Source organism: Aspergillus stella-maris, assembly GCF_047715825.1.
Source record: "Aspergillus stella-maris strain CBS 113639 unplaced genomic scaffold BDV14scaffold_74, whole genome shotgun sequence".
NCBI lineage: Eukaryota > Fungi > Ascomycota > Eurotiomycetes > Eurotiales > Aspergillaceae > Aspergillus > Aspergillus stella-maris.
The window spans coordinates 22,290-45,123 of NW_027396868.1; the positions used below are offsets into that span (position 1 = coordinate 22,290).

Genomic DNA, 22,834 nt, shown 5'->3' on the forward strand with positions numbered 1-22,834 from the left:
AAGCATCACTCTAAGCATCATCTCAACCCGTCGAGGAGCTGCCGTGACGCAGCACATTCAAGAATCATGGCATACGAACCAGGTATCGAAAACAACAGCAACACCAAAGCTGAGCTGAACGGAGACCAGCCAGACTCAACCAGCGACAGCGAGAAATCTCCAACTCCCGGCTCCGAAGAGCACAACAATGACGCCAACGAGACGACCCCCGAATATACAACTGGCATCCGACTCGCGCTCCTAATGTTCACCATATTCACCAGCACTATCCTCGTCTCCCTAGAAATTGGCATCATCGCGACAGCAATACCCGGCATCACAGACGACTTCCACCGACTGGACGATGTAGGCTGGTACGGAAGCGCAACATTCATCCTCGCAGCCGCGGCCTCGCCGCTATGGGGCAAGCTATTCAAATACGTCAATGTCAAGTGGACGTTTCTTGTCGCGGTTGGGATCTTCCTGCTGGGTAGTATTGTTGCTGCTGCCGCGCCGAACAGCGTCTCTGTCATTATCGGCCGCGCATTTCAGGGTTGGGGCGCTTCTGGTGTTCTAGGTGGTACGCTCATTGTTATCAACTATGTGGCGCCGCCTAAGAATCATCCTATACTTATTGGCATGTGGATGGCTGTCTTTATGGTGTCGACGATTCTTGGGCCCGTAATTGGCGGTGTCTTTACGAGCGAGGTCACATGGAGATGGTGCTTCTGGATCAACTTGCCTGTTGGCGGGTTAATTGTTGTTTTGCTCTTGTTGTTCCTTCGCATCCCCAAGCATATTAAGCAGGCACAGGCTACGTGGAGAGAGATTATCCTTTCACTGGATATCCCGGGGTTCTGTCTCCTGCTTGTGTCTCTTATATGCCTGACATTGGCACTGCAATGGGGCGGGCAAACCAAGGCATGGAGCGATGGTTCTGTGATTGCAACTCTGGTCCTGTGGATTCTCCTCACCATAGCCTTTCTCGTCACCGAATGGCTTCAGGGTTCGCGCGCCATGGCCCCCTTCAGCATTCTCAAGCAGCGCACGACATGGAGTAACGCTCTATTCTGTTTCATGTAAGGTCCCTCAGATCCCTCACCGCACATCTTTCTGGTTATGACTAACATAGTAATTTGTACCAAGCTCCTACGCCGCCCTCTACCAAGTAATGTTCTACCTCCCCATCTACTTCCAGTCCATCCACAACCAGTCCGCCATCCGAAGCGGCGTCAACACCCTCCCCTTCCTCGCCCTCTTCGCGCTCGGCGCCGTGATCTCCGGCGCCGTAATTGGGAAAACACACTACACACAGCCCTACGAACTCCTCGGCGCCCTAATAATGACAGCGGGGATGGGCCTAATCTACACGCTGGACATAACCACCAGTTCAGCGTTCTACTTCGGCGCAGAAGTCCTCTTCGGCTTCGGCGTCGGCATCTGCAACCAGATCCCCATGACGGCCGTGCAGGGGTACTCGAAATTGGAAGATGTGTCAAGCGCAACGGGGATAATGATAATGTGTCAGACGCTGAGCGGGGCTTATTTTGTTGCGATTGCGCAGTCACTTTTTGCGAATCGGCTTTTGCAGACTGTTATGGGGGATGTGAGAGCGAGGCATTTGGATCCGGCGGTTGTGTTGGGGACGGGGACGACGGAGATTAGGGATGTTTTTGGGGGGGAGGATTTGGATGCTGTTGTTGAGGCTTATATGGTGGGGATCAAGGATGTGTTTACGTTTTCGTTGGCTTGTGCGGCTTGTTCGGTTCTTCTTGCGCTTGTTATTCCGATGAAGAAGTTGCCGATTCATAAGTCTGGGGGGGAGAAGACGGAGGCGGAGAGGGAGGCCAAGGGAGGTGGGGATACAGAGGCAGGGACCGGGGAAGGTGAGAAGGGGGAGTAAGTTGGAACTTGGCTATCTGGGTGGTATGGGTTCCATGGTTTGTGTAAAAGGGTAGTAGCACTATCTTCCATTCATTTTCAGGAAGGGTATCCGGCCGGAGAATCCTATTTTTGTTGTTCAACTACTTTATATGTTGTAATGGTTGGTTTGTTTATCTTCTCGACGTCTTGATCTTGACTGCATAGACCCCAGCATGAGTAAGGAAAATGATGAAAGTCTCAGTGTATCATAAGCAGCCTCAATTCTTAATATTGTAGACTCAAACATCGCCACCAATATTCCTCATGATGCTCTCGAAGAACGCCATATCTACCCCCTGAAACGCCCAGTCCTCGCCGCCCGCAGCGAGCTCTGGAAATCCTCCCTGCATCAGCGGGGATGAAGTGAGAGACAGACCTGGGTCCGAGAAAGTGGGTTGGTACTGTTGCTGCTGCTGTTGATGGTGTGGATTCTGGTACGCGAATGGTGCGGTGAATTCATGGGGAGCGGCTATATCGCCGACAGGGAAGGAAAGTGCGTCGGGGGTGTTATTTGCAGATGGGGTTAGTGTACCTGTGTGTGTTAAGGAGGAGAGGCGGAGTTGGGAGTCGGAGTCGTTGGTGGTGGTGGTTGCAGGTTGTCGTTTGGTCGGAGCATCCCGCATGATACGGATGATTCCAAAATACGGAACATGCACGCGCACCACCCCTTCCTCCTTCTCCTCTTCAACCTCCTGCTCCTCCTGAATCAATCCACCCTGCCATGACATTCTCCCAACTCCCGCGTCCCTCACACTCACCCTCCCAGGCCCCTTTTCCATATCAATCGCCAACAATGCCTTCAACAAGTCTGCGCTTTGAGCGCTCAGCTCATCCGAGTTCAGTCTGTTCATCTCATTCATATGATCCTGCACTTGCTCTATGATTCCACGATCACTTAGATACTGGTTCGCGAGAAGGTTGTCAGCTCCGTCTTGATAGCCATCCATATGTGCGAGGAGGAGTGTCATGGCCGCCATGACCGCGATAAAATCAACAGTACGACAGCTGTAAGCAATACGGTTGAAGCTGCGTAGTGAGTTGTAGCGCGAGAGAACCTCACGCGAGGCATTCACGCAAGTGATCCGCGAATACTCGTAGGGTCTGTCCGCGGATGAGGGGCGCAGCATGTACGGCAGATGGATCTGGTTGAGAAGATTGTAGTGACATATCTGCAGGACCAGGCGGCGCGTGTCCCAGAACACGGCTTGCAGGTCGGTCGTGGCATTGTCGAATTTTGGCGCTAGCCACCACTTACTGGGAAGACTGCCAGCGGCTTTCTGCAGCTCCAGATCAATAGCGCGGGTGTCGGCGAGGTCTCGATCGCTAGGCTTGGCTGCGTTACGTTCAAGTACTCGCGACATGATGACACAGTGCAGGTGCTCGAGACGGCCCATGGGACAGTCGTTGGCGAGACGGATCTCCGAGGCCATACTCTGGTCGGCGGAGCCTTCGGGTAGACCTAAAAGGAGACAGAGATGGCGGTCAAGATTCATGATACGGAGCCACATAATTTGTGGGTTGTGCTGCGTTCGAGGATCGATAGTCTTGTGTCGTGTCTGGTTGTCCGGTCGATGAATACCAATCAATTGGGCGACACCAATGGCCCTCCGACCAGCGACCCAGCTTCGTCGGAGGTTCCCAATATTCACCTGATATGAACTCTCAAGCATGATGCACTCGAGGCTCTCTATGCTGCCAATGAGATCTTCATTTGTCGTGACATGATATATAGCCACATCTGCCAAGCGTTCCATGATGACTCGGGGTGGCTCGGACAAACCTATGATATCCTTGTGAAGATACGGAGGAAGATGCTGTAAGAAAAGAGCGAGTTGGAGCATGTACCTGGCGATCAAAACAGGATGCATGCTTGAGTCCGGGGTCGTCAGTAAAGCCTCGGGCGTTTGGAGACCGTTCTGGTACAGTGTCATGTATGGCGTAGTCAACAACTCGTGGGAAAGAATGGAAGAGTCGCGACTTGCTTTGCATATGCTCTGGATATCGTTTTGTGACGGAAGCAATCCATGCAAAAGGCGAGACAGCCTCTCATACTTGCGCTGCGAGGGATCAGTCCTGGTGGTTGTTGATAAAGGCGTGAGGATATTAGCAGTGTCATTGGGCGTGGCAGAGGGAGTCCTGGCGTTAGAGAGGTCCTCGGGGAACTCCTGGCTGATGCACGGAGAGCCGCGTCTTCGGCAGCCGATGCAGGAGTCACTGTCAATGCGTGCGTCGAACCTACATTTCATCTTCCGGCGCTTGCATTCCCAGCAGCTGTGAGTGCCTTTGCGCACTTTCCTCCGCTGGGCTTGCCAGTGGGCGTCATGCGGAGCAGACATTGTAGGTGCGACATGAATGTGAGTCTGTGTGAGTCTGGAAGCGGGGAAAAGCTTTGAGACCAATGTACGATGCGGCGGAGGTAGAAGGTGAAAAGAGGCCCAGTCGAGTGAGACGTATACACCCAGTGGAAGTGGAAGAGATGAGATGTTGTACTCCGTAACCCACGGTGGAAGACCAAGATGGTGGTCAGACGTCTTAGTCAGCAATGGTCAGCAGTGGTCAGTCTCATTGTTATTCCCTTCTTCCACCAACTTCTTCACCTTCATATTCCTTAGACTCTTGCAAGCCATCTTTCGTTCTGTCCAATTACCCGAGATCTTACCAACTTGATACGACTTCTTACAGCAGACAAGGCTACTTCGTCAAACATCGTACGATAAGGTTCTTCATATCTCACCTGTCCGATTTTGCAAGCCGTGTCGTGGGATTCGCATCCATGGGCTCGGCATCACGAAATTCATCTTCAGGAATCAGCTAGAGATTCCTTCAGCACTTCCCGGTCGAATTCGACCGAAAGACACCCTCCGCCGTGTTTGAATGCGGCTCAAGAAGGCCTAGTTTATCATGCATTCGGCTGAAATCGTGAATATGCACGTCTGGCACGAAGATACGAGGCGACTGGGAATTGTTTCCTCGCAAACGGCGTGGCGCCATCTAGGGCTTACGGACCCTATATCAACTCTGTCTAGCGCACATCATCTCGTAAAAGTCTAACCAGTATAGTATCATTCTACGAGCTGCGACGGCGGAAGAGCGGAAGGAACCATAGTACGCCACCATCCATTACTTTCCAATAGAGCAATGCTATTGCTCGCTTCTTACTTGTCACTGGCTGATAAGAGATCAAGCACTTCGCCATGTATCAGCCTTGTGGTAGCCGGTTCAACTGGTGTATAAAAACGAGGGGTTGCTCTCCCCATCGTTCAATTTCACAATCATCTTCTTTTCCTACTTGAAAATCAGGATTTTTCACTGCTGAGCATCATTTATCGTCAAGAATGCACTCCAGCCATTCTCCGGTTCTGCTATTCGGAGACGTTACAGATTCATGGGTTGAAGGCATCGATTATGTCTATACTCAAGCCGCAACCAAGTCATGGCTTCAATCGTTCCTAGGCAACCTCTTCTCAGCCATTAAGGCCGAGACAAGAGCTATGGACCGAGCGTTGCAGGACAGCTTTAGAGACTGCTCTAGTTTCCAAGAGCTCGCTGAGAGATATCGACACCGCGGTGATGATTTTGGCATGGCTCATGCCATGTTGATTTATGGTGTTAGAGCCGTCGTCCTCCTGGAGTACTAGCTGCCCTGCGCTTCATGTATTTACCCACTGCTGACGAGATGAAGGACTATCAGAGGCGAGCCACAATTGCTTGATCCAACAGAGCCCATTCCGGAGTTGATTGCTATTTCCGGTGGCCTATTCAGTGCTGCAGCCGTGTCAATATCTACGAACCTCGACACCCTTCAGGACGCAATTCTTGAAGCGGGTCGGGTGTGGGCGAGACTATGTAACCTCACATTGGTGAGGTCAAGGGCTATGGAAGAACGCCCTGGTACTTGGGGCTGGGCCGTTCTCGGCATAGCTGATGAGGAGCTGGATAGAATCCTGGGACAGTTCCAAAACGCGATGGTAAGATACTGTCCCCTGCATGACGCCGTCTTCTCTACCTCCGCCCCCAATCACACTCTGATTCAAATACCACATAGGGAGTGCCGTCAGCCAAACGAGCAAGAGTCGGTGTCATCGGAGACAGATGGAGTACCGTCATAGGACCACCTTCTGTCTTGGTGCTGGTTCTGAAAGAATGTCCTGCGCTGAAGAATCTTCCAAAGAACGAGCTTAACATTCATGCCCTTCAGCACACCCTGAGCATCTCCAAGGCCGACATTGACTATATTGTTGGGGACTCCCCACTCATTGGCACGCTGTTATCCCCGGGATATAGGATATGCGGCTTGGATGATGATATTCCTGAGGCCGCTTACTCCAATTGGGGCCATCTGCTGAGAGCTTCAGTATCTCAGACCTTGTCAAGGCCTTTGAGCATTCTGCAGGCCGTAAACAAGCTCAACACCGCTCTTGGGACTTCCCGACATGTTAATGTCAAAGTCATGGGTCCCAGTAGCCATGCGTCGTATCTCACCAAGTCTTTGCAAACTGCGGGAAGGGAAGTGACTCTTCATGATGAGATATCTGCGAAAAAGCCAACCCCAGATAGTCGAGACGGTATTGCTATCATTGGCATGGCAGGAAAAGGGCCAGGCAGCAATAACCTCGATGAATTCTGGAACGTCATCTTGGAAGGTGCCGACCTGCATAAAGAGGTCCCCGCGGACCGCTTTGATTTGGAGGAATACTACTGCCCTAAGCATCCCCCAGCAGGTCCCGGAAAATGCACCATGACCTGCAGGCACGGGTGCTTCATGGATAATCCAGGACACTTCGATTCGAAGTTCTTCCACATCTCGCCTAGAGAAGCCCTGTTAATGGACCCTGCCCATCGATTGTTCCTAATGAACGCCTACGAAGCCCTCGAGATGGCAGGATATTCAGACGGCCAGACCAAACTGATCGATCCGAACAAGATCGCGTCGTTCTTCGGCCAGTGCAATGATGACTGGCATGTGGTCGGTCATCGCGCACTCGGATGTGATGCCTACACACTGCAGGCTGTTCAGCGTGCATTCGGACCGGGCCGACTAGCCTTCCAGTTCAACTGGGAAGGCCCGACCTATGCTCTTGATTCTGCGTGTGCAGCAACGAGCTCGTGTATCCATCTTGCTTGCATGAGCCTGATCGCAAACGACATTGATATGGCTGTCGCAGGGGCCGCCAACGTCTTGTCAACGCCACATTCGTTCACCAGCCTGAGCCGGTCTGGAGTTCTGTCCGACACTGGGAACTGCAAGACCTACCGAGATGATGCAGATGGGTACTGTCGCGCTGATTTCAGTGGCGCCGTAGTACTGAAGCGACTCGACGATGCCATTGCCCATAACGACAACATCCTGGCTGTGATATCGTCTTCTGCCAGAAACCATTCTGGAAACTCTACATCCATCACCACATCAGATGCTGCTGCCCAGGAGCGTTTGTTCCATAAGGTTCTAAGAAATGCACGGTTGAGCCCAGATGATGTCTCCTATGTTGAAATGCATGGAACAGGTACGCAGGTTGGCGACAAAGCGGAGATGGGGGCTATCTCGAGCGTCTTTTCAAACAGACGCGACGGAGAGCTTCTGGTCGGAGCCATCAAGGCGAATATCGGCCACAGCGAAGCAGTGAGTAATTACCTGTTCACTGTGCTTCCATTATTTGCAGAGACTAAATTCTGTCCGAATACCAGGCTGCAGGAATGTCTTCCTTACTCAAGAGCATTCTCATGTTCCAGAACGGTACGATTCCACCGCAGGCAGGGATGCCCCATACTCTCAACCCCAATTTCCCACCCTTACAAGATATCAACGTCCAAATCCCTTCGGAGGCATTGGAGTTCAAAGCGGCGGGTGGGAAACCACGACGAATCCTTCTGAATAATTTCGACGCCGCGGTAAGCTGCTCTTACTTGAGTGTTTAGCAGGCATTGCTGCTGACAAGATCAAAACTCCAGGGCGGCAACGCATGTTTACTGCTAGAAGACTACAAACAGACGAGACATAGAAATACCGATGTAAGATCGGCTCACACGATTGTGACTTCTGCAAGAACACAGTCTTCGCACCTTCTTAACAAACAACGACTTCTCAAATGGCTCCGCTCTAATCCTAATACCCGGATTGAGGACCTCGCTTACACCACCACAGCGAGGAGGATGCATCACCCTATCCGATTTGCGTTGACTGCGTCCACGACACAAGAGGCCATTTCCAAACTCGAGTCCGAGATTCAACGCGGTAACAGCTCCTCGGCTGTGCGTGATATGCCTGTCGTCTTTGTCTTTACAGGCCAGGGGTCCCACTACGCAGGTATGGGGGCTGAGCTATACCGCACAAGCCCTGTTTTCCGTGAGAGGGTCGATCTCTGTGCGTCAATCTGCGCTGGCAATGGCTTTCCCCACTTTCTAGACATCATAATCGACGACGGGGTTGATGTGTCTGCAAAGAATGCCGCACAGGTGCAACTTGCGGTCCTAACCTTGGAAATGGCACTCACCCACTTTTGGCGATCAGCTGGAATTGAGCCTGCTATGGTTATGGGCCACAGTCTTGGAGAGTACGCTGCTCTGCATGCTTCGGGGGTTCTGTCGCTGGCAGACGCTCTGTATCTGGTCGGTCATCGTGCCCTTATCCTTCAGGAGCGATGCGAATCCGGGTCCTGTTCCATGCTCTCCGTGTCAACGTCAGTAGCAAATGTACGAGACCATCTTTCCCGGTCGCAGTCATCCTTTTCCTCCTGCAGTGTGGCGTGCATCAACAGCCCCTCTTCCACCGTCGTCAGTGCCGCCGCTGAGGATCTGGCACTATTCCAAGAGACTATCACGGCACATGACTCAAAGGTTCGCACGAAGACGCTAACCATCCCATTTGCTTTTCACTCTTTTCAGATGGACCCAATACTGCAAGACTACAGCTCCATTGCAGCAGGCGTGACGTATTCAGCGCCCAAGATACCCGTGGCGTCAACACTGCTCGGATCTGTTGTTGATGAACCAGGTATTTTCGACCACGAATACCTGGTCCAGCAGACGCGCCAGCCAGTAAATTTTGTTGGCGGAGTCAACGCGGCAAGGTCGAAGCTAAGTGCTGACCCAGTCTGGCTTGAGGTTGGGCCGTCCCCGGTTTGTGTATCTTTTGTGCGCGACACCCTGGCCACCTCTCCTTCAAAGATAACGCATACTCTACAACCAAACACCAGCAACTGGACGTCTATTTCCAAGTGCCTAGCGACAGCATACACCAATGGTGTTGACATCGACTGGCTGGCATTCCATACACCATATGAGAGCAATCTTCAGTTGTTGACACTTCCTTCCTATGCATGGGACGTAAAGGATTACTGGATTACGCATACCGACAAGCCTGCTCAACTTATGTCTGATCAATCTCCTGTTCCCGCATCCGAGCCAATGCTCTCTACTTGCGCGCAGTACCTTGTCACCAAGACTTCCTCCCCTCAGATCCAAGTCGTGTTCCGAGCCTCCATTTCTGACCCGGGATTCGTCGGGCTCATGGACGGCCACAAAATGCAAGGCATTGGACTCTGCTCTGGAAGTGTCTTTTGCGAGGCAGCCTTCGCAGCAGCAAAATATGCCCTCGAGTACAGTGGGAGGAAGAATGTGACACAGCCCTGGCTAACGCTGCACAACCCGGAGCTGCTCTTACCACTCACAAAGAAGCTCGTCGGCGCCGACGGAACTCTCATTACGACAGCCGTGATGGAATCCCCGTCTGCAGATAAGATCTCAGTTACATTCAAGGCTACATCAGGATCATCGGCAAACACCCCGCACGATCTCGGTTCTTGCGTCGTTTACTTCCGAGACCCAGCCAAGACCCAGGCAGACTGGGACCGGGTCTCGTACTTTATCCAAGCGAAGATGAACGAGGTGGTTAAAGCCGCTCAGGAGGGACCCGGCGGGCACAGAATGCAACCAGAGGTGTTCTACGCGCTATTCAGCAACGCCGTCGAATTCAGCACTGACTTTCAGGGCATCGACGAAGCATATATAGCAAGGGACTTTCAGGAGGCTGCGGCGGTGGTTACACTCCCGCATGACCCGGCTGGAACGCGATTCACGTTCTCGCCGTATTGGGGCGAGGCGCTTGTGCATCTTGCCGGCTTCATGGTTAATGGGAACCCGGGCAAGTCAAGCCAGAAGACGTTTGTGGTAATGGGGTTTGAGAGCGTTGAGCTGACAGTGCCCTTGGTGCCGGGGGCACAGTATATGATTTATACCCGCATTTCGAAGTGGTTTAAGGATACGGCATACTGCGATGCTGTGGTCTTTGAGCGTGGGACGGGGGCGAGCAGAATTGTGCTGCAGTGCGTTGACATTCGGTATCAGGAACTTCCTAGGGCTACTTGGAAGCATATTCTCGAGGGACCACACGGGACAGCTTCTTCGGCGCGCAGCCACGCAACACCTCCGAAAGGAACCAGCAGCACAACTGGCAAGTCCATGTCCAAGTCTAATGAGGTTGAAAGTCGACAATTTTCAGCCGTAGCACCAGCACACCCAAAGCCAACCGAGACACAGCAGGACGAAACCACTGCCGATGCAGGAGCCGGATTAATCAAAGTAATCCTAGACAGCATATCCAAAGCAACAGGCAGCGACTCTTCCGAGTTCACGGACGACACAATGGTTGCAGACCTCGGCGTCGACTCCATCATGGCCATTGAAGTCGCCGCAACCGTCAAGGAAGAGTCTGGTCTCGACCTCCCCGCAACATTTGTCCTCGAGCGTCCCACGATTGGCGCGCTGCGCCGCGAATTTGGAGGAGAAGAAGACGAAAAGACAATGAACACGGGCCCCTTAACCTCTTCCAAGTCCTTGACTGAAACATCCAACTCGCCGAGCCCGAGCCCGAGCCCGCAACGCACCCCATCACCGTCAAGGTCCGATCCCAACTCCGAGACAGACTCATCGCTAGGATCGAGTCTTGTCGATGTTGAAAAGGAGGATACCATGCCTATAAAAGAAGCAAAGGACCATGAGAGGCCAAAGAAACAGGAGAAACCCTCGCCATCATCCCCGTTGGCAGAACCATCCCCAACAGTCCGAATCACCCTCCTACAAGGCCGTCCCCATCCCAAAAAGACCCCCCTGTACATGATGGCCGACGGCACAGGCACAATAGCAACATACATCCACCTCCCCCCCTTCGCCAAAACCAGGACGCCCATCTACGGCATTGACTCGCCGTTCCTGCGCTGCCCAGGTAACCTAACACCCGAAATAGGCATCGAAGGCACGGCAAGATTAATCGTTACCGCGCTCACAGAAGCACAGCCGCACGGCCCGCTCATGATCGGCGGGTTCTCAGCGGGTTCGCTCGTCGCGTTCGAAGTTAGTCGGCAGTTAGGCGCGCTGGGACGGCGCGTAGACGGACTTCTCTTAATCGACATGTGCTGTCCGCGATCGAGCCTGCTAGACAAGGATAAGGTGAATTCCGAAGACGACGCGAGTTTCGCGATTTTCGAAAGCGCCGTTGCAAAGGATGGTCTTTGGAGTCTGGCGAGTACCACGCAGGCCCATTTCCGCGCTTACCATGTTGCCATGCATGCTTATCACCCGGCTTACATGGCTAGCCATGAACGGCCTGCTCGGACGGCGGTCATTTGGGCTGAGAAGGGGATGGTGAATCGGGTTGTTGATAACCCGGCGTTGATGCGGATGTTGAGGGAGCAGGGGATTCCGACGGTATCGTATCCGGGGTATATGGAGGATCCGAAATTAGGTGCGTTTGCGTGTCTGGTGCCGGATCGGACGGAGGCAGATTTGGGACCGAATGGGTGGGAGAAGTTTACTGCGGGAGAGGTTTTGGCGTTGTCGGTTGATGGGGATCATCTTGATTTGCCTATGCCTGGGCATGTGCACTTGCTTCATGAGCAGATGGAGAGGGCGTTTGCTTATTTTGAGGGGTCGGGTTGATGGATCACTACACTAGAAAATCCGGGAAGATTGAAGAATGACACGCTAGATAGTTCATAGATGACAACATATATAAAATTCGTTAGGACATGTGCTGGGAGACGCAATTCGTCTATCGCAACTTTGCAGAGCCAATTTGCATGGCGAACGTTGCGACGTTGCGTGTCTGCAGGTATACAGTGCCGGGCCCAATAAATTTACACGCCAACCCCTCACCCGCACTGATATTCGAGATGATACCTCCGGAGGCGACGCGCTCAAGGTCATACCGGCAGTTCCAAGCCACAAGATGGCCGTTGTTCACGAAGTACGTTTCACCCTCCACGAGCTAAATCACCATACCATTAGAAAGACGATAATTCCATGAGGAAGCAGGGGCCAACATACCTCCTTCTTGATGATCGCTCCGAAACTCTGGATCCACAGCAAACCAGTTCCGTAAAATCTGTATACCCAAAGTCCCTCACCGGAGAAGAACGTTTTGGCTAGACCCTGGGTCTTGTGGTCATGCTTGACGGCACTCGTTGCTGCTAGGAAGGCGTCGCGGCCGACGATCCAGTCCTTTTCTCCGGAGAGGCGGATGACGGTGACATCTCCTAGTACGGAAGGGGCGACTAAGAGCTCACCTGGGCCTGTATACGAGGACATTGCCATTTCACCTCCCGAGATGAATTTTTTGATTCCGAATGACAATGTGCCTTTAAGCGTTATTGAAGGAGACATGCCGATCATGACACCTAGTGCAGCATTAGCATCAGGAAACAACAGACGGGTAAACCGGAAAGGAAAAATCCAACATACCCGGCTTCACCTGGAGTGGGCATCCAACAGCCAACTGGAAAGTGAGGCATGTGTTACTATCCCGATGGCTGATACGGTAGCTTCCCCCGTTGAATGTTCCAACATCGTCTGCTGTAGTAGACATTGCTCCCTGAAACCCTGTACTCCCGACTGACTGTGAAGCTTGGTGCGAACTCTGGAGGGGAGGCGATGTCGCTGGCCCGCTTGAAGGAATTGACGCGAAACTATGGACAGCGGGGTTCTTTTCATTCACCGGAGGTGGTGTAGGCTGGGGAATCGCCGCGTTGGCTGCGAAGGCGGCTGCATTTTGACTTGCATATGTTCGCTCGCTCGATGGAGGGCTCACGGAGGGTGGAGGAGGGAAGTCGGTTTGTTGAGGCTGTTGCGTTGGCGGAGGGGGATAGCTGAAGTTCGGCGGAGGAAAGCCGGGAGATGGCTGAGGGTAACCGGAAGAGGCATGAGCAAAGCCAGGCGAGGGCTGAGGTGGCGGGGGGAAGGCTATATAGGCTGTGAGCTTTGTTTGCGCGCAAAGGGGAGTTCACGGTGATATACTTTGAGTTCTTTGAGGTTCTGGAGGAATATCAGCCCTAATTCGAATGGAATCTCGCTAGCCGGAAAAACATACGTGAGTAATGAGCGCCTTGGGTTGGAGGCGGAGGGTAGTGCATTTGTTGAGACATGATGATATGCTATAAGAGGCCGAAATTAATATATACTTCCTGCGAAGCTGCCGAGAAGATGACCGAAAACGAGGACACAAATCTGTTAGACTGATTACTGCAACACTTACTTTCGCAAAGAAAGGCTTGATCTACCTGTAGCTCTGTATCATCAAAGCGCGCAATATTGAGGGATCTCCGATTTGAAGGGCTGGTTCGGTGCCTTCAAGTTGATCGCAACCAACAGCTAAAGCGGGAAAATCTAGAAAACTGGGAGCTCAGGAGTCATGAAGAAGCAGTGCAAGATTGCGATTTAAAGCTTCGAATCTCACCGTGGGGCAATCTGGACTGCAGTCGGGAGTGCATTATGCTAAGCAAGCTACTGCACGGTGCCCCCAGTCGGCGCTTAAACGCAGCAGCTGAATGGCAGATCCCAGTCGCCATTGGTCTCGACTTTTGCCGCCGCGACGGGGCCAAGGACAAACTCCATCACTCAATTAGAAGTGTGGATTAATATATTTCTGGCGTATTCCGTCGATCATGTTGTTTATAGAAATTTGGCATACATACATACAGATGTCTTCGACCCCTATATTTTAATCCAACTGAGGAACTCCAAACTAGGTTACGACTCGATCTGCAGCCTCCAGAACGGCTGTAATGTTCGAGAGACCCTTCTCCTTTGCATGATCGAGCGCGGTCCTTTCAAACCTGTCTTTTCTTCCCACATCTGCCTTATAGCGAAGAAGCAAACGCACAACATCTTCGTCGTGCCTGCGTACGGCTAGCATTAATGGTGTATCGCCATCCCTGTCCGTGGCCTCGACATTGGCTCCCCTATCCAACAATAGTCGCATAATATTGAGTTGACGATCCATCGTTGCTGAAAGAAGAGGGGTATATCCATCATTCGCCACGGTCTCAATGTTGGCGCCCATGTTCAGAAGTAAAGCAGCAGTGTTCAACTGAACGCCCTGGCAAGCCATATGCAGAGGCGTAAACCCTGCAGCATCGCGGGCTTCGAGATCCGCCTTGTGTTGCAGAAGAAGGAGTAATAGCTCCTCATTTCCTTGCCAAGCTGACAGGAACAGAGGGGGGATCCCGCTTCCTATGGCGCAAGCATTGACGTCGGCTCCGTTAGCAAGCAGGATGCTCGAAGCCGCAACATTCTGAAGTTCGACGACACGTCCCAAAGCCGTACAATTTTCAGGCCCCACAGTATTGATATCGGCACCTCGCCGGCATAAGGTCCGAATAGCAAAGTTGGATTCGCTTGATGCTGCATACTGGAATGCTTTCACAATTGCTTGTTTTGCAATTGCATGTTCGGTTTCGGACTGCTGGTAGTAGTGATGGCTGATATTAACCCAGCAAACCGAAAACCAGTGGCAAAGGGAGTCGTATCTATTGCGGCTCATCCACGACAGGCATAGTTCCATATGCGTATCGTCTGCCAAGTCAAAGCTTTCTGACCGTGGCCCTAGCTCGATCTCTGGGATGACCCATTCCAGAAAAATCTGTTGAGCGTCTGTTACGTCATCTGCTTGTGGTGTCAAATTCCGAGCTGCTGGCATCGTTTCGAGTTTCGTTTTTATGTTATGCTGATCCCCCTTCGTGTTGATGATAGCCCAGGTGAACCACCCTAGCTGACTTGAGAATCTCTTCCACCACTCTTCCTGATCCCTGGAGACTAACCAACATGGAGTCCGAGAGAGCCTCGAGCGCCTGAAAAAGCTTGCTCTGATATGAGTCTGCAGAAGCGATAGTGTAACCTGAAAACCCTTCTTGCGGACGTTGCTATCCTCATGCAACATTGCTCGTGCACACAGAAAACCAAGGTCATATACAGAGCGCTCAAATTCGGCGCTTTCGCTGCGTTCGCAAAGCCATTGGAGGAGGGCAAATGCACTGTCCCAATTTCCGTCTACGGTAAGCCTCTGGACGCGATCTCGCACGACGCCCATGTCTCCAGCAAGCTCGGGAAGCAAATCTCGATGTTTCAAGACCGGTACAATGCATAACAGAGCATCCTCCCTGGAGCCCAGATTTCCGGCTTCGAAGCAGCTCACAAGTTCGTCAAGTCCGGCGCTCTGGGCCAGGAAGCTTTTGTGTGAGACCGAAAGGATATTCACCTCGTCTCCTAGCGTATCAAGGTCTTTGAGGATATTCATGAGAAACTGGATGTAGATGTCTTGTGCGGCCATAAGCTGTAGGCTGTTCTCAGTCTTGACGACTAGGATCTCTTTGCGATCCGAGTGATCATCAGAGTAGTAACCGAATGTTTGATTAGGAAACGATATCATCTCAGAAGAAACCATCATCGCTTCCCTCTGCCGAAAGATCCATTTGTGAAAATATAGGTCCGCGGATTCTGAACCAGCCTCACTCTTCGTCAATCCCACTGCGCGTCCAAGACCTCTCTGTAACCAATTAGATTCGGATTTCAGCAATGAGAAGGTCCAAAGCCCTAGTATGGCTTCCAATTCGTTTGCGTCCACTTTCCACTGGAAGGTATCATCAGATCGTTTGAGCAAGACAGGGTACGTCTCCAATGAACCGCAAGACTTGTCGTCAGTGGGGTGACAGGCAAAAGTGAGCTCAAAACTGCAGATGCTACCGGGTAGTTCCTTCCATCTTGAGACCACCTCCATGGTGGTCTCGATCGTTTTTGCCAAATCGTGAGCCACCTTCCGTATTGGGAGGTCGTCCCAGTTCATACTTGGGTGGCGGCCGCAAGACGTGAGCTCTGCTAGCCGAGCCCTAGTTTGTATCAATCTTGACCCCAGTCTGTTAGAGCCGGTCGATGGTGTTGAGTTTCCGGTAGAGCAGGACCCTGATCGAGACCTGACTGATTGATGCACGGGGCTCGACATCAGTTGAAAGGACTTCACCTTCTCAAGGTGAAAGGCAAAACAGTCCAACTCTTGTTGATTGTGCGAAAATGTTTCCCGGTCCTCTTGTTGGAAGCGGTTTGCATCTGAGCCGATCCGTTTCGTTCTAAGCAATGTGCGAACGACAGCCATGATAAGCGTAGACCCGGCACCAGCGATGATTACTGATGGATGTAGGCCTCGAAGGCCAACGAACTGCGCCACAAATCCAAGCATGGTGGCAAATATTGTAAAGATGAGCAGAGGCCGTTTACCTCGTATTTGGGGTCCGCGGACGGATTTTATATATCTAATTTCTGGGCCTTCATCGACAGCCAGGAAGGCACCAAAATCTTGATCCCCAATTGTCTGGCGACCTGGCTGTAACCAATATAGTTTGCTCGGAGTGGCCGAGTATATATAGCTCTCACGCGACGAGCGTTCGATAAGGAAGGCACATAGGAACATGCCTAAGCTGAGGGATGTCGATCCAAAGAAGTAGAGTGGTAAGGCATAATCATCAGCAGTATCATTATCGTTGCCGAAGATCAGGACTGGCGTGAAAACCGTCATTGTTGCATAGGCAACCGTACCTTGTCTTCGTTAGTATCACTCGTGTAAACAATAGCAGAATAAGACATACCTCCTTGTAGAAGCACTCCTATCGCCGCGGCAGCCCAGAACCACCCAATTCCCCTCCGCTTGATACCCTTGTTCAGAGACAAGTTCGGTATATCGAGCTCAGGCATGCCTGACATCCCCTTCTCGGACTGAAGCTCCATGTCATTCGTATTCCAAACATAGGATTTAAGGGCACCGCGAAGGGTATTCAATTTATACACGCCGTTCTCCTCCCATACAGCAACCTCCAGTATCCTTGGCCTGCCAATAACCCTGGAGATGCCGCCATCATTGAACAGCTCCGCAGTCCCCTCCGACACACAGGAAAGCAGCTCATTCTCCGCCTCCCCAGGCGGCTCGTTGGCCCTACCCACAAAAGCACGCAGAGACGAGCTCCCACATATCCGGATGAGGGAGACGACAGCCGTAAGGATACCCAGCGGACATAGTGCAAAGATAAAGTTATCCAACGAGCTGGTCGACTCGGCCAAGAACTGCTTCGTTAGCCGCTCGCCGAAGAGAGCGACTAGGGGCGCCTAAACAGGTAGCAAAACACCACATTGTTAGCGCCAGCACAAGGTAGAGCGAAAGATGGAGTCATATGAGAGCGGCGCAGTTAATGCTTACCAAGTCAGTCGCGAAATTATTTGCAAAGTCTTCCCATTCCTCGCTTGCCCGAACGCTCGGTATCCCGACAAGCACTATCAGGACCAAGAGGTAGCGCCAGACCATCGTCGGCTTGGGTTCACGACTAGTCCTTCCAGCAGACTAGAGGAGGATAATGAGAACCTGCGAAGGAACTTCATGATTTAGAGGGCCAACTTGTAATATATCTCAGACAAGGCTGGAGGGGTGAGATCAGCCTGGAGAGTCGCCTTGCCGCAGCGCCCCGCATGTTGCACCGACGATACATTTCGTTCGATTAGATCCTGTGGGCAGTTTAGCTGCAGCTTCGAACAGGTCATATCCAGAAGTTCGCTGTGGAGTGGGCTGGATCGAGCCGATCGTGATGCAGGTCCGTGTTTGTTGATGGGAAACCTACCATTGGAGGCTGCCACGTTTGTCGGCGCTTAAGTGCAGCAGCCAATCCATCTATAAAAATATCACTCGGCGGCAAGCGAAACACGGATGGGAGCCATCGCAATGGCGGTCAAACGAAATCTCCAAGGTTCATACAGATAGGTTCATACAGATACTTGTTACCGTAGTTGTTTCTTTTCCTAAAAATGATATTGACCAAAAATGCCCTTTTGCATGTAGATACCCTGAAAAACGAGTTAGACACTTGATGAGAAAAGAAAAACAAGACCCGCAGCATATACCCTGAAGAGGACACAATTAACTCTTTCAAGGGCATCATTTAATTTTGGGCCGGCCCTTTATGCACAGAGAATTATAGGTAACTCGGACCACCAACGCCATTCCATGAGACAAATGAGACAAAATGAAACTTCAGAGGCACGCTAACGGCAAGCGCACTCCAGAGAAGATACGACAAGTCATACTAGGTATCGAGAAAACTGGACTAGAAGATGCTGTTGACGATGTTGGAACCAATGGTAGCACCGGCACCGAAGATTGCTACACATAGAGTCAGCGTCCCCCAATTTTGGACTTCTGGAGTGAAAATGAGTTACATACCGGCGTTGCCCATCTTCTTGCCGAATTTCTTGCCGTGCTCCTCGAACTTGCCTCCCTTGCCGGGCGTAGCCGAAGAACCACTTTGGCTGACATCAAGAGGCATGTTTCCGTAGTTAGAAGGAGGAGGACCAGCAGGCTTCTCATCGAGGACGTTGACGTAGCTCCGAGGGAAGATACCCTCGAGGTTTGTACGCTCGTTACGACCACGCCACCCTATTTCAGAAATTAGTGACCGTCGTGCGACCGCTTTGCAAGGGTAAACATACAGTCGGCATTCATGTGTTCGAGGACCTGAACGCGATCATTGGGCTGCAAAGCCAAGTCTCCAGCATCTGTCGGGGTATAGGCGTAGAGTGCTGAAGCGACGGAAAGCACAGTTGGCGCCTGAGGGTAAGCAGGAGGCGGGCTCGCATAGTGTTGCTGGGGCGCGTTCATTCCATATTGCGACTTCTCGTTCAACGAGGTGTTGGCAAGCTGGGAGGTGGGTGAGTATGGGGCGGGAGTGGCGGCGGGAGGAGGTACGGTCTGAGCAGCAGGGGGCGGTAGCTGCACCGGAGACGGCTGTGCAGCTACGGCGGACATTTGGCGATCCATCTCTTGACGTTCGCTCTCATTCGCGCCGGGGAGCTGTGATAAAATGGAAACAAGTTGTTGAGGGGTAAGAGCACCAGCGTCTGCTAGGAAAGCCAGCTCCTGGTGGACGAACTCCCGTTAAAATCCATTGAGACGGCCTCGAGACCAAGATGCAATCAGGGGGGGTCATACCGATCGAACAGTACGAAGCGACCGTTGGGTCAAGGCCGATTGAAACGTCTCTTGGGATGCCATGGCGGGCGGAAAGGAACGAGCGGATGATCGAGTAGAACGTGCTGCGAAGTAGTAGCTGTCGTGCTAACTATAGGGGAACAAGAGAAAGTACCCCGGACGACAGAAGACGTTAAAAACTCGTGGATCAGCGAGGAGATGGATGAATGTTGATGGATGATGGGGCCGAGCAGGGACGACACAATCGTCGGTTCCTGAGGCCGCCGCTGCTACCTAGGCTGCACAGTTCCCATTGGTGGAGATGGTGTTCTCGGGTCCTCGGGGCTGTGCTTCCTCAGGCACTAACTTTATGAATCAACATGAGACACTTATGCTACAAGTCCCTGACGGAGGTAACATTCACTCCGACGCTAGATTCACAATATTCTACTAACCGAGTTTCTTTGTTCGAGTGTTCCTTCTCATGACAATGAAAGGGGCACTCAATGTCTACCCGATGTCTTCAATTTTCAAAATGTCCTCAAATTCAGGTATACTTCGGGCTCCCTTGTCCCTACTGGCCCAGAACCCCAGCCACACGATCAATCCATTATCGCCATCAAGCCAGTGGTACCATGGATATTCACTCCACAAGACATTCTTCTGATCATGGATGACAGAGCTTACATGATTTGCCTCTGGCATCGCAAAAAGTGACTCAAGGCCCAAAGCCAAGTGATGTCAGACTCGCTATTCCAGATACGGTTAGTGCAACCTGCCCCATCTGGACTCCGCCATCAAAGGCTCGAGAAACTTCCAATCTGTGTCATCGATATAAGTACGGTGGGCCACCGCAAACATTCCCTCACACAGACCTCACGCGATCCAACACTCTAACTACCACACCTCCTCACTCTCACGATAGACCTTATAGACCACCATCTCGACTCTTCTCTATATACACGATTCTACACACACAATCACCATGGACGACTGGAACAGCACCACCCGCATCGGCAGCAAGCACAAGGGCGGCCCCGCCCCCCGCGAGACCGTCGTCAAGGGCAAGTCCGCTCTGAACGCCGCCCAACGCCAGGGGCTCGTCATTGGCACTGAAAAGAAGTATGCCTCCGGAAACGTTGTACGTATTACCCTCATCTAGGCTTCCGGCTTCCACAATCCCCCAAATAAGCGCCGCGGATCAGCCTTACTAACCCCGCACAGGCCGGCCGCTCAGGCGCCGTCGAAGGCCAACACCTCACAAAGGTCGACCGCAGCGACGACATCGTCAAGCCCAAGACCGTCGGTCTGGCAGTCGCAGACGCCATCAAGAAGCGTCGAACGGAAGAGGGCTACAAGATGACTCAGAAGGAACTCGCCACTAAGTGCAACACCACCGTCACAGTTGTGCAGGACTTCGAGAGGGGTTCGGCCGCGCCGGACCAGAAGGTTCTCAGCGCTATGGAGCGCGTACTGAATGTTAAGCTTCGGGGTAATGACATTGGGAGCGAGAAGTTCCCTAAGAAAAAGTAAATCGACCGCGGGTGGGCGCGCGACTTTTTCTAAGGGAGGGTTGGGACACACAGATTACCTATACTTACCTACTTTTTTGATGAGATGATAAACCATGATTCTTCTTTTTTTCTCCTTTTGGCCTCTGTGTCCCAGGCTTTTTCTCGGCTGTTATGTTATGCCCTCCATTGAATGATATGACATGAGACATATTTTTTCTTCTGTATTGCGTGTCGTGTTTTGCGTTAGAGCGTCGACCTGGTAAAGAGATATAGACCGGAATATATATCGGCGAACTAGAGCAATTTATTGCCATCTAGGAAATACCTATCTACATACGCGTTCGAAAAAAATGAAGTAAAGTTTCTTTTATTAGGACACGAAAGCGACCAGAAATAGAATATGATACCAACTCCGTCTTATCATGATATAGATGAAAAGTAGCTCATCACTTCAATCACCCAGGTCTTCTCCGAAGCCACCACACCTCCTCGCGTAGCTGTCTCTTTTCTTCTGTGCTTTTGGACTTCGCCTTCGCCTTCAACTTCAACTTCAACAAAACATGCCATCACTCATGACATTCAAGAGATGCGATAACTTTGAACAAGAGAAAAAGAAAATAAATGGGAATTCTACCATCGTCTCATCACGCATTCGCCTACCGCCTCAACTGCTCGCGCTCAACCTCGTACATAAAGTCAAAGTAAGGCTTGTCGAAGTGGTGGACACGGACGTAACCGTCCTCACCACCGGAGGCGTACGCCGTACCGGCGGGGTGAACTTGAATGGTGTTCAGGGGACCGAAGTGACCCTTGACACGGCCGATCTCGTCCTCGAAAACCTTGTGGTAGAAGCGGGCCTCGAATTTACCCTGGCGGGCGGAGGTCGTTGTGACGTCCATGGCGGCTTGACCACCTCCCAGGATAACGTAGTCTTTCTTGGGGGTGATGGAGGCGCTGTTTAGTGGTGTGTCGGCAACGTAGGTCTTCAGGATGGCGAGGTTACTGGTGGCGATGAGCTGGAGCCGTCAGTTATCATTCTGGATTCTGTGGAAGCTGGAAGCTGGGGGGGAAAAAGCATACCTTGGCGGATTTGTCTTTGGAGGCAGTAAGGAAGTGTGTGCGGTCAGGGGAGAATTGGAGGTCGTTGATCTGGTGGTCGAATTCGTGGGCCTGGACGTTCTCCAGTTGCTCACCGGTCTGAAGCAGATGTTAGTCATTTGCAACCACCCCTAATTGTAAGAAAATGAATCGCACCTTTCCATCGTACTGGCTGACGCTTCCGTCCTCGTGGCCAGCAATGATGTACTTGCCCAAGTAACTCCATCCAGCAACTGTGGCCTTGCTCTCTGTGCAGGTGATTCTGAGGCTAGGCTCGTCGGCCTGGCTTGTGTAGTCTCCATCGTAGTTGATATCGAGAACGGCGATTGTACCCAAGAAACCCATACGCTTCTCCGTCACGGCCAGAACCTTGCTGCCATCGGGGCTGAATTCGACACGCTTAACCGCCGTAGGGAATTCCCACACCTTAACACACTCGCCAGTCTTCACGTTCCATAGGCGCACGGAGTTGTCTGCAGAGCCGGTCGCGAGGAGAATAGTGTTGGGGCTGACATCGACAGTCCAGATAGCACCCAAGTGTCCGGAGTAGGTACCAAGTCGTTCACCGTTGGCCGACCACCAAGCGCACACAATCTTATCCTTAGCTACCGAGAAGAGGAGATCGCCATCGCGGTTGAACTTGATCTGGTTGAGGGACCGCTCCTGCAAGATTTCCAAAGATTAGCGATCTGTTTTAAAAGCTCAACATAGCGTCAAAAAAGTGAACAGGCTCTTCCATCGGAGGTGCCTGGGGGAAAAACGCACATGGCCCGCGAGCAGAATAGGTCTCATTTTGACCGACCAATATGTGATTTAGCGGAGGTCGCGAGAAGTTGGAGAAAGCTGGATCACAGATGGAAGATATCTGTGAGACCGACTGGGTGTTGAGGCTGATTGTCTGGCGGGGTGAATTACGGCGGCCTTTCTCTAACTTCACTCGGCGAGTTCACGAATTTCATCGCACAGTCCGCGGGTCCAATGCCAAGACTTCATATGACAATGGCCATACACGATACCGGAGGCTAAGATGTTCCGGTATCTTCAGTTGAGA

General features: G+C 52.0%; 8 protein-coding genes across 8 annotated transcripts; 3 read left to right on the top strand and 5 right to left on the bottom strand.

The window, feature by feature from the left end:
• Positions 1–66: 66 nt before the first annotated feature.
• On the top strand, positions 67–1,882 carry BDV14DRAFT_204374 (MDR family MFS transporter; the record flags this gene model as incomplete). Its single annotated transcript, XM_073774512.1, has 2 exons — positions 67–1,058; positions 1,126–1,882. The coding sequence occupies 2 exons, from the start codon at positions 67–69 to the stop codon at positions 1,880–1,882; spliced, it is 1,749 nt and encodes a 582-aa protein (XP_073623716.1).
• Positions 1,883–1,975: 93 nt separating this feature from the next.
• On the bottom strand, positions 1,976–4,376 carry BDV14DRAFT_181838 (uncharacterized protein). Its single transcript, XM_073770123.1, has one exon. It carries the CDS (start codon positions 4,236–4,238, stop codon positions 2,142–2,144), a length of 2,097 nt encoding a protein of 698 aa, XP_073623717.1. The 5' UTR covers positions 4,239–4,376; the 3' UTR covers positions 1,976–2,141.
• A 2,891-nt stretch (positions 4,377–7,267) lies between these two features.
• On the top strand, positions 7,268–11,914 carry BDV14DRAFT_181842 (uncharacterized protein). Its single transcript, XM_073770124.1, has 3 exons — positions 7,268–7,522; positions 7,588–7,791; positions 7,852–11,914. The coding sequence occupies exons 1-3, from the start codon at positions 7,394–7,396 to the stop codon at positions 11,833–11,835; spliced, it is 4,317 nt and encodes a 1,438-aa protein (XP_073623718.1). The 5' UTR covers positions 7,268–7,393; the 3' UTR covers positions 11,836–11,914.
• Positions 11,915–13,715, bottom strand: BDV14DRAFT_181851 (AIM24 family protein). Its single transcript, XM_073770125.1, has 5 exons — positions 13,262–13,715; positions 13,189–13,206; positions 12,637–13,134; positions 12,223–12,572; positions 11,915–12,163 (listed from the first exon to the last, which is right to left on the bottom strand). The coding sequence occupies exons 1-5, from the start codon at positions 13,314–13,316 to the stop codon at positions 11,948–11,950; spliced, it is 1,137 nt and encodes a 378-aa protein (XP_073623719.1). The 5' UTR covers positions 13,317–13,715; the 3' UTR covers positions 11,915–11,947.
• Positions 13,716–13,775: 60 nt separating this feature from the next.
• BDV14DRAFT_137039 (ankyrin repeat domain-containing protein) lies at positions 13,776–17,544 on the bottom strand. The gene is made up of 3 exons (XM_073766259.1): positions 17,414–17,544; positions 16,809–17,322; positions 13,776–16,758 (listed from the first exon to the last, which is right to left on the bottom strand). Exons 1-3 carry the CDS (start codon positions 17,516–17,518, stop codon positions 13,916–13,918), a joined length of 3,462 nt encoding a protein of 1,153 aa, XP_073623720.1. The 5' UTR covers positions 17,519–17,544; the 3' UTR covers positions 13,776–13,915.
• Positions 17,545–17,987: 443 nt separating this feature from the next.
• Positions 17,988–19,396, bottom strand: BDV14DRAFT_181856 (SH3 domain-containing protein). Its single transcript, XM_073770126.1, has 4 exons — positions 19,193–19,396; positions 18,694–19,120; positions 18,428–18,640; positions 17,988–18,367 (listed from the first exon to the last, which is right to left on the bottom strand). The coding sequence occupies exons 1-4, from the start codon at positions 19,253–19,255 to the stop codon at positions 18,312–18,314; spliced, it is 759 nt and encodes a 252-aa protein (XP_073623721.1). The 5' UTR covers positions 19,256–19,396; the 3' UTR covers positions 17,988–18,311.
• A 612-nt stretch (positions 19,397–20,008) lies between these two features.
• On the top strand, positions 20,009–21,044 carry mbf1 (multiprotein-bridging factor 1). Its single transcript, XM_073770127.1, has 2 exons — positions 20,009–20,312; positions 20,396–21,044. The coding sequence occupies exons 1-2, from the start codon at positions 20,157–20,159 to the stop codon at positions 20,702–20,704; spliced, it is 465 nt and encodes a 154-aa protein (XP_073623722.1). The 5' UTR covers positions 20,009–20,156; the 3' UTR covers positions 20,705–21,044.
• Positions 21,045–22,800, bottom strand: tif34 (translation initiation factor eIF3 subunit i). Its single transcript, XM_073770128.1, has 4 exons — positions 22,549–22,800; positions 21,940–22,446; positions 21,766–21,882; positions 21,045–21,701 (listed from the first exon to the last, which is right to left on the bottom strand). The coding sequence occupies exons 1-4, from the start codon at positions 22,573–22,575 to the stop codon at positions 21,342–21,344; spliced, it is 1,011 nt and encodes a 336-aa protein (XP_073623723.1). The 5' UTR covers positions 22,576–22,800; the 3' UTR covers positions 21,045–21,341.
• Positions 22,801–22,834: the final 34 nt, after the last annotated feature.